Below are 11019 nucleotides of genomic sequence, written 5' to 3'. Positions count from 1 at the left end.
AAACAGATAAATATCCACCTATAATATTACCCATTAAAAACATATGTTTTTATTTGCCATGGGTTACACAAACATGGTTATGTGTCACTAACTCATAATCTACTACTAGTTTTAACTTTTAAGTGTCAAAGTCGGATACTTTCTTGGGCCTGGGCTTTAGTATAACCCATTGGACTTTGGATTGGGCTTGGGCTTGGGCTTTTCATGACCCAACACTCCCATGAGTTTACTTCAAGCTGCATCAACTATGTTGTGTATACAATTACAGGGAAAGGGCCGAAGGGGGATCGAGAGACCGAAGGGAGGACCGAGAAGTGTGTGATCGAACAAATCATCGATCGGAATTTTGCATAGCGTCGATTGGAATTGGGGTTTACCATCGATCGAATTGTGCATTTCCAGTTGCTGACTGAAGAAGAAGTACACGAATCAGTAAACCAGAAGGGAGGATGTTGCCGACCTCATCGAAAGGGCGAATGCCCTCTCGCCCCAATCCAATTCTCCCACAGTACCTCCGTAGAATAGTCAAGGTTCTAATCCTCTCTCTCTTCTCTATCCGTATACTGAAAAACCTGTTTTGTATTTTGCACATTGCTGTAGATCTGATCTAGTTGCTCATCATTTCTCACTTTCAAACTTTTTTTTTTCCGCTAGAATTGGGGTTTTGCATATTAATTAGTTAAGTTATTGTGGTTGAGACAGACTAGCTTTTTTCTGTTCATTCTAACTAGTACCTTGGGGCTCAGCGTTGGGGGAATTTGAAGTTCATATACTTGTATCTTGACTCATAAGTTGTAACTATTAGATTAGTAAAAGGTCGTATAAAGAGTGAATTATCAGCATACTTACTCAATCCAGTTGGTGATTAAAAGTGCATTTTGATCCTTTCAAGTCAAGTTTTGGAATCACCATAAGAGCTACAACTGACCTAGGTTGACTCTGAGAAACAATAAAAATGGAGATTTCTGGAGGAATAATTGATGGTTTATAGTCGTCATCTTCAAATGGTTGTATTCAATAACCTTGGTTAAACCAAAAGTGAATACCTTTTGTGTGGTCTTTACCTTGAATTTCTATGCTTGTTGAGATAAGTATAAGCTATTCTATGGCCAGTGGTGTATCTGTTTTAAACTATGATATGACAGATGTAGAATACTAGAATAGTGAAGGATCAAAAAGTTAATGCAACTAATGGGCCAAAGATGTAGATTAGTTGATTTCCTTTATCTGTAATGAAAACCATGGAAACTGTATGGGTTCTACTAGAAAAGGTACACAATAATACTTGTTTTAATTTAGGACACACAAATGAGTGAAGGACCTTTTCATGAACTTTCTTGGTTTAAGTCAATAGTTTAATATCTAAGGTAAAGATTGATGAGGCATTTGATCTAGTAGTCATGGAAGACTAAAAGCCAAACTTTCTCATACAAATAGACTCCTAGATACATAAGGGTGTACCCAAAATCATGGGTATTGGGAAATTTTGATTTAGCAACTTTGGCAAAGTGAGGACAAGACATATGATGAAAAAATATACAAAATCATGGTGTTAAAATCAAGTCAAGGTATCAAATTATGTCTTCAAATCAACGATCTTCAACATTAGGATTCGTGTCCTCGATCTTCACAACTTTAAATACCTAAGGCACATGCCAACATAAAAGAAATACATAAATCCTGAATGAATAACATGCTGTTCAACACTTGAACATATCTTATTTTGAGCTTGTTATTTACTTATTTTGCTATTATATTGGTCACTTGCTTTTCCTGTAATTTGTTGCTTAAAAGCTTAGGAATGAAGAACAATATTTCTACTGCAATCTTTTCAATTTGACTCCAATTTCCCACCCCTCTAATGTATTTATGTGAAACTTGTTTGGTGAAAATACGTATCAGATGGGTTAATTGACCATTTGACTTCATTAAGTGACTTTCCTATTTTGCCCTTTCTTATTCTAAGTATTCACCACGAGTGCCATTGCCATCATTTTATTATAGAGTTTATTTTGCAATAACATTCCATCTTATTATGCCTAAAAACTCTCATAAATAAAATAACAATAATTTATTTTAGACAATAAATTTATAATCTGCATTATCAACTTCTTTATTGCAGTGGCAACAAATGGATATTGAATACACTTTCTGGCAAATGCTTCATTTATGCACCTCACCAAAAGTTGTGTAAGTATCCTTTTTTCATTCCTTTTACCCTTTCTTCTTTATGCTATTAAATATTAAATATTAAATATTACAAATTACATCCTTGGCTGTTTTCAGATCTATTCAGTAAGTGTGAGTAGATGACCATTTTACCCTTCTGTCCTCGTTAAGTCTATTAAGTAAAAAGGAAACAACACCTTAGTTATGTGTTCCTCTAGGTTCCCATTTTTTTAAACATGTTATGATAAATAATCTAAAAAAAAAGAAACTAATATTACATTCAAGATTCAACTGTTAATATGCTAATAATATCTATATCTATTAAATATTGCAAAATAAATAGATGTTTGATTTGTGGAATTTCCTGATGACAATAATTTTCATGTTTTGAATGTGGGAATTATGAACTGGATGCAGCTATCAGCACACCAAGTACCATAAACGTAAGTCAACCTCTTTTTTAGTGTATCTAATAATGAATATATAAATAATAATATAATGCAAATTCATGATATTTTCTTCATTTTACATTTTTACCTTTTTACCCCTGCAGAAACAAAAAACCAGTGGGCACGTGATGATCCTGCTTTTATTGTAATTTGTATTCTTCTCTTGGCAGTTTCAGCTGTCGCGTATTCTGCTGCGTAAGTTAATGATGTTTTAAAAGTTTAAACACTTTTTATTATTCGAAAAATTATATAAGTTTTAATAACAAAAATGATGTCATTTTGCAAAAAGAAATAAAAATCACAGCTTTTTAATAAATTCTTCATTCTTGGTCATTTTTGTAATTAACTCAAAAAAATATTCATCAATTATAATTAAATAATCTTCAAAGTAGAGATTAACCTATACATTATATTTACAAATAATATTAAAAAAAATTAACTCACTTGCTATATTGCTATTTATGTATATATTTGTGGTTTTAGGTATGATCATAGCACTGGGCATGCTGTTTTTGTGGTTTTATCAGTGACATGTGTCCATTTTCTATTGGCCGGAGCAATTGTTGCTACATTTTGCTGGTAACCAATTCTCACTTTCTTTTTTAGATAAAAATTAAAAACTTATTTTTGAATATTTATATGCTTAACGTCATTAATTGTTTTTTTTCAAGGTTTGTGACTAATAATTACCTTCGTGAAGAAACCTCACACAGCCACGTGGTAGAACAACGCGTTGAATGGCAAGTACAAAAACTTTCTTTTTGCTTTTCCAATAACAAGGGCATTTTCGTCTTTTCCATACTTTTTTGAATGTGACAATCTTTCCTACTAACACCAGTCTCAGTGTTAGTCCAATAGTTAATCTTGCCCTTTGTATATAATTTTCATACAAATTTACAGAAATGCCCTTTATGTATAATTTTCATACAAATTTACAGAAATGCCCTTTGTATATAATTTTGGTATTATATTTATTGTACAGGTTGTATGCATTTGATGTACACTGTAACTCCTTTTTCCCGATGTTTATCGTGCTTTATGGTAAGTGAAATGGATTAAATGATTTTTGTATTATCTACTAATAAAATTTAAATATTATATACATGAAGTCATAATAATAATAATTTTATTTTTTGGTTTTTATGGCAGTGATACATTTTTTTATATCACCACTTCTGGTAGCACATGGATTCGTTCCACTTCTGCTGTCAAATCTGATTTTTACTGTCGCCATATCTTACTATCACTACCTCAACTTTTTAGGTTATGATGGTAACAACTTTCTTTAACCTTAATATCCACAATCTACTAAATGACCATTTTATCCTTGCATTCGAAAAAGGCTAAATATCACAAAAGTCACTAAGTTTACACGAAAATTCGATTTTGACACTGCGTTTTCAATTTGTTAAAATTCTGACAATTTGAGCGGTCAACCTGGTTGTCTGCTGACCTGACATGATGACATGTCAGTTTTGACGACGTTGCATGCTGACATGACATGTTGACGTGTCAAAATTGAGAAAAATTACACAAAAGACACTTGGTTTTTACTTTTTTCAATTTTCACACCAAGTTTTAGATTTGACATTATTTTTTTTTGTTCCAAATCGAACATCATTTTTTCAAATTTTGTTCGCTGTTGACCATTTTCCATTTGAACAAAATTGGAAAAAATGATGTTCAATGGTGAACAAAAAATGGTGTGTTAGAATTGAAAAATAAAATTTAAAACTTAGTGTCGAAGTTAAAAAAAAGTGAAAAAATGTTGTCTTTTGTGTAATTTTTTTTTTCCAATTTGACACATTAGCATGCCATGTCATCATGCCATGCCATACCGGTCAAGTGGTCAAATCTGTGACTTTTGTGATATTTACTCTTGAAAAAAAAAATCAGTTTTAATAATGTTGATCAATAAAGAAATGTTGTTATTTTAGGTAAAAATAAAGTACATTGCGCATATGATTAAACAGAGTAAACTATGTTGCTATTCCTCACATTTTTCCGGAAACGAGCATAAAAAATAATTGTTAAATTAAGCTCTTTATCTTTAACAAAATGAATTCATTTTAAGTTCCTTGATGAATTATAAATCGTTTTTTTTAATGAACACAAATCAGTTTTGATAACTGTAGTTAATGATTTTTTTAATATAGTATGAATCCATTTATTTGAAATATCTTTGATTTACACGCTTGTGAATCCGAAAAAAGATTTTGTTACTACCTAGTACCTTTCAAGTACTTTTTTTTTATTAAGATGACGCTTTTCAAATATTTTTTAAAGAATATACATTTTTTTTTTCATAGCAATGTGAACGATTATAAAAATTCTATAGACGTCAAACCTGACATCTTTTAATAAAGTTATTTTTGTTTCTTTCTATTAAAAAAACAGCATATCTTAATCTTACCAACTTACTTTATTTATTATTATTATTTTTTTTATATTAGTATCGGGTAACAAGTTCAAGGTAACCCTACACCTTTAAAGCGTGCTTATTTCCTACATTTACCTTTTACACCGCCTTTTGATTTTCAATATATTTCAAACCTAATTCATCTTAAATTCAACGTTTCGACATAGATTTCTTTATTATTTTAAGTTATATTTATATAAATGAATATAAAAAATCATACTTTTTATGTTACAGTGCTTCCGTTTTTAGAGAAGACCACTTTCTTCTTATACCCAATTGGCGTTGTCATCATTTTTACACCCATATGTAAGTGTTACATTTGTTCTTATTTAATTTTGACGCCATGAAGTGAATAGTTTTTTTAATTTTTAATTTTTTGTTTTGCAGTGATTTTAAGCGGGTTTAATCCTTCGAGATACATTATGAACATTTACTTTAGTCAATGGTCGTGATTTGAATTGGAATTTAATGTGGAAAATTACATGAAATATTAGAAGAAATTGAGTGGTAGTGATGAATCTTAATGTATACACAAGGGAAGCTAGGAGTTTACCTTAAACGACAAAGAGCTTTGTTTTCTTAAATGTGTAAATGCACCTTATGCCATTTTGATTGAAAATCTATTGTCATATGTGAGGGTTAATATTGTCTTTTCATATCGTCCTAAATAACATTTTATTTTAAACCCTAATTTGCATCGATGTATTATGTGGTTATTAATTTTTTTGACTAGATATTTTTTATTCAATATACAAAAATTATATAATTAAGTAAAGTAATATAGATTCGAGAAGTATAACGTGTACTAAAAAATGACAAATTATATTACGGATTTTTGTTGACATTAAGTATAGATGAGTATAAATTTGTTAATATTAAAAACAAAGCTTTTGGAAAGGTTTATTTGTTAGGGTGAGTTTTTTATAATAGGTTTTTGTAAAATAAATATTAGTGGAAATCTTAAGGTCGTTATTGATTCTACTATTCTTTCTCATTACAAAGATAAAGAAAGCTGGAGTCGATAGAAGAGTATCACATTGTAATTGTTTCTCTAGGCCTCTAGATGCTTGCTAGAGTGTGTTCTTTTATAAAATCCTTTTGTTCTTAAATAAATAAAAAAAAAAGATAAATGCAAAACTAGATGGAACATTCTACTACCATAGTTTGACGTGTTCTTTTACGACGATTGTCTACCAGAAAAAATCTACAAAGGTATGCATATTGATTATCTTCTGTGCCATGTGGCATTCATGTTATCACGTGGAAAACACAAAACAATTAATCAATTATATTAATATTATTGTTTGGCTACCACATTTAGAAACAAACTGCATTGTGGTGGGGTAATTCTCACTTCTATATGATATCTTTTGGAACGTTGCTATGTTTCTAACTCATTAAGGAGTTGTTCTGAGAGTTGTTGATTGAGTCAGATCTGATTGAGTCACATCCAACATCTTATCAGACCAACCTCTTATCAGACCCGGTAAGAGTCATATCCGAGGCTATAAAACTGAATCATAAGCTTTTAATTATGGTATCAAACAATATGAATCATATGGAGTCAAACTCAACTCTTTATCAAATCCAGTAAAAAAACATATCCAACAACACCTTAGCCAAAAAAGACTTTTTTGTTGAAGAAAATTGCAATACAATCATATTCTTGGCTTTATACCGAGAGCAAAAACCTTAAAGTGAAGGGAGTTGCATGACTTTAAAATCCAATTTTAACTGTCTTTTTTATAATGATTTTTCTAGCATCTTGTTAGTTTTTCATACGGTTATTTAACCTTTTGAAAAAAAATAAAAATAAAATATAGTACTAGTTTTGTAATGCTTTTTTTGTATATCATACCGTTAGTTTTATTACCTTTTTTGGATATCTAAGACTGACCACACATTGCAATTAGTCATCGCATAAGTGAGTCCACAAATTATGCAGCGAATTGTCATGTTGTTTTACTCATTATTGACCACGTTAGTTGGACATTTGGGGTGAACGTTTCTAGAAAAATATTATTCAAAGTAGAAGAAACCCTTTTAAACATTTAATGCACAACCTTTCTGTCGAGATGAACATGGAACAAGTCAATTAAACTTATGGTTCATGTACTATCCTCAAATGCCATAACAAAACTGGCATTTATAATATATTTAATTAAATTATATATATATATATATATATATATATATATATATATATATATATATATATATATATATATATATATATATATATATATATATATATATATATATATATATATATATATATATGTCATGCCTTATGTCATAAAGTACTTAATTTTTTAGTGGTGGAGGAGGTGGAAATGCATTCATAATATTATGAGCACGACTACATCACTTTCCTGATAAGTCATTTGTGTCTCATAGAAGTTTTTTAAAGCGACATTTAAAAATATGGACCACAAATTTTGTATAGATTCAAATTTTCTTAGTTTCTTATTTGGAGGGTTGGTGAGTAAGTGGATATTGCTCTTACTCTTCATTTGTAGATTATATATATATATATATATATATATATATATATATATATATATATATATATATATATATATATATATATATATATATATATATATATATATATATATATATATATATAACATTAAGTTAGTTTAAGAAATAAAAAATATATGAAAACCCAAAAACTCCTAATCTTAGCTCTAACATTTTTCAAAACGAAGACTATCATTAGACCAATTCCAATAGGATATTAAAAATACCATTTAAATGTTAATTTTTCTCTTTAGTATTCCAACCAACCTCTAAAATACACAATTTTAGTGTGCGGTAGGATTGATCACATTATTTTAGTGTTTAAAACTCACAACTTTTATGTATTATTATTGGAGTTCGTTTTAGGCCCCGTTTGATAGTTTCTGATGGAGAAAGTACTGACTGAGAAATGTCTGTCTGAGTAAGAAATTCTGACTGAGTAAGAAATCATACTGTTTGATTGAAAATCTAACTGAATGTGCTGACTGGTGCAAAATGACAATTTTACCCCGATGCTCTACGCGTTTCTATGCAATATGATGATAATAATAATAATAATAACAACAACAATTACAATAATAATAATAATAATAATAATAATAATAATAATAATAATAATAATTACAATAATAATAATAATAGTAATAATAATAATAATGTATACAAAAAACCCTTTAGCTTGCTAGTAAACACCATTGTTTCTACAAAGGAGACCCAAGTTCTATTCATGTAACCTTCATTAGCTGCTAATTTTTATCAAAGCCAAGGGTACTATTGGAAAGCTTTGCTTTCTTTCTGAGTCAGCTATCTCCCAACTTCTTTCTCGGTCAGACCTTTCTTTCCGAGTCAGACGTCAATATTTTGTCTATCAAACACCTTTCGTCTGACCGAGTTAGCAAAAAATGTCTGACCTGACTCGGTCAGATGCATATCAAATACGGCCTTAGCCTCCAAATTCTGCATCTAAGCCATATTTATGCTATCATTAAGATTTGACGATTTGAGATATCCATATATACACATATATCCATATATACACATATATCCATATATACACATTTGAATGTGTGTATATGCATTTTTTTTTGCAAAACAAACACAACAATAAGACTTTAATGTTTAAGTTTAAAAAAAATTGAAACTTGAATATATGTTTTGAAAACAAGAATGCAAAACAAATAACCAAAATATCTCTTTGATTAATTGGAAAATCACTCAAAACCAATGTTTTTACAATCTGTTCTCATAATCATAAACTCGATTATGAACATGTATATATAGCCTAACATACCCACTTGTATTAGACTAGGAAACTTATGACCAACTTGCCATAAATTAAACTTTCCATAAATTAGATTGCTTGGTCTCCAAGTCCTCATCGACTTAGGATTCCAACAATCACCCCCGAATCTCTAAGTCCTTCTAGAGAATTCTTCGACCCCGATCAAGCTCCGCATTTCCTTGAACTTGGTTCGAGCTAATGGTTTCGTAAGAATATCCGCCCTTTGTTCTCCACCGGGAATGTATTCCACCTCCACTTGTTCCCTTTCGACACAATTACGAATGAAGTGAAACCTCGTGTGAATGTGTTTACTCCTTCCATGAAAAACGGGATTCTTAGTTAGTTCGATAGCCGACTTGTTATCAACTCTAAGAATAACTTTCTCTTGTGCTTTGTTCATTATTTCCCCAAGAAAATCTTGAAGCCATATTGCTTTACATGCACTCGCTGTGGCTGCCATGAACTCAGCCTCACAAGATGATAAAGCAACGGTGTCTTGCTGTAACGACCCAAAAATCATGACTAAAAATTTCTTTTAAAACATTACTAAAATAGATTTATAACAACGTATCATAAGTCAAACATAACTTTTGAGTATTAATTTCAAACATAATATCATTATCAGAGTCAAACATTCCCAGGCTAACTGACTATGGTGTGTGCTCTGCAATCTTCCCGAGCTCCTCTGTTGAAAACCGAGTACCTGAAACCAAAACTGAAAACCGTAAGCACAAGGCTTAGTGAGCTCCCCCCCCAATCTACCACATATCACACATAAACATATAAAGCACATATTGGGCCTTGCCCACTGCATCGGACCGAAGTCCGGACTAACGGGGCCTTGCCCCCTACATCGAACCGAAGTCCGAAGCTGACATCGGACCGAAGTCCGAAGCTAACTAACTGGGGCCTTGCCCCCTCCATCAGACCGAAGTCCGAAGCTGACTGCCTGGGACCTTGTCCCCTCCATCGGACCGAAGTCCGAAGCTAACTGTCTGGGACCTTGTCCCCTCCATCGGACCGAAGTCCGAAGCTAACTGAACACAGCATATCATAACATATCAACTAGCATAAACTCACATATACTGCATACTACATCGGGCCGTAGCCCGGAACACATAACACATCAATCCTGTTTGAGCCACAAAGGCATCAAACATACTAACTACTGAATCAGATCAACATCCGAAAACTACTGCTAGCTAAACGGGCCGGCATTGTGGCCTTAGACCCGTTCCTACTGGAAGGAAACTCACCTGAACTGCTGAGCTCTGCTGATAAACCTCTGGCTGCTACTCAACAATCCCCTGAACCGCTGCTCCTCTAGCTCTCCGAGCTATCAATATACATATAACACTTAGTCTGACAGTCAACTAAGTCGACTCTGGTCAAAGTCAACCTTCCAGGTCAACCCTACTCGCCGAGTCACCCTGCTGACTCGCCGAGTCCATAAATCCAGAGTCCTTCCACTCGCGACTCTACTCGCCGAGTCAGCCCCTGACTCGCCGAGTTTACTGATTCTCGATTCCTGTCCTGACCAACTCACTGAGTCCTGGCTTGACTCGCTGACTCGAGTCTTAACTCGAAGGGTTTGGGACCACTCGACCTGACTCGCCGAGTCTAAGAACAGACTCGCCGAGCACACGACAAACTTCATCCAACTCGACGAGTTGTTCATCCAACTCGCCGAGTTCATGCCCATCTTCATCTGACTCGACGAGCTGCTCATCCCACTCGTCGAGTGCCTCCTCATCTTCAAGCTACTCGCCGAGTCCACTCGAAGGACTCGTCGAGTCCACTGAGATCCACTTTCATGCAGAGGACTTCCGAGTCATGCATGAGCTCCAAACTATAGATCTACCCTCCCCAAGCCTATTTCCCACGTAAAGTTGCAACCTTTACGTGTAGAGAGTGAGATCTAGGCAAAAATACACCCATAGCTAGGGTTTAAGACCAAGAGACTCCAATTTCCACCCAATGGCTGATACTTTAAGGGATTACATACCAAAATAAACATGGATCTGAGGTAGCAACCTCAGATCTGGACCTCAAGCTCAAGATTGGTCTTAAACATGGCTTAAAAGCCCCAAAACTCATAACCAAGGAAAAATATGGAGGAGAGAAACGAATTGATACCTTCCAATGCTCTGAAATGCTTCCCAAACTTCAGATCCAAA

General features: G+C 32.8%; 1 protein-coding gene across 1 annotated transcript; it reads left to right on the top strand.

The window, feature by feature from the left end:
* The first annotated feature begins 269 nt into the window (after window positions 1-269).
* On the top strand, window positions 270-5693 carry LOC145061117 (UNC-50 family protein). Its single transcript, XM_079008495.1, has 10 exons — window positions 270-530; window positions 2123-2190; window positions 2587-2612; window positions 2723-2813; window positions 3102-3197; window positions 3290-3358; window positions 3601-3659; window positions 3768-3890; window positions 5272-5343; window positions 5425-5693. Exons 1-10 carry the CDS (start codon window positions 450-452, stop codon window positions 5487-5489), a joined length of 750 nt encoding a protein of 249 aa, XP_078864621.1. The 5' UTR covers window positions 270-449; the 3' UTR covers window positions 5490-5693.
* Window positions 5694-11019: the final 5326 nt, after the last annotated feature.

This window comes from Lactuca serriola, chromosome 7 (assembly GCF_051521515.1).
Source record: "Lactuca serriola cultivar US96UC23 chromosome 7, Lser_US96UC23_V15, whole genome shotgun sequence".
Lineage (NCBI taxonomy): Eukaryota > Viridiplantae > Streptophyta > Magnoliopsida > Asterales > Asteraceae > Lactuca > Lactuca serriola.
Note: the sequence above shows the minus strand (reverse complement) of the source record. Positions and strands in the feature narration are given on the sequence as shown.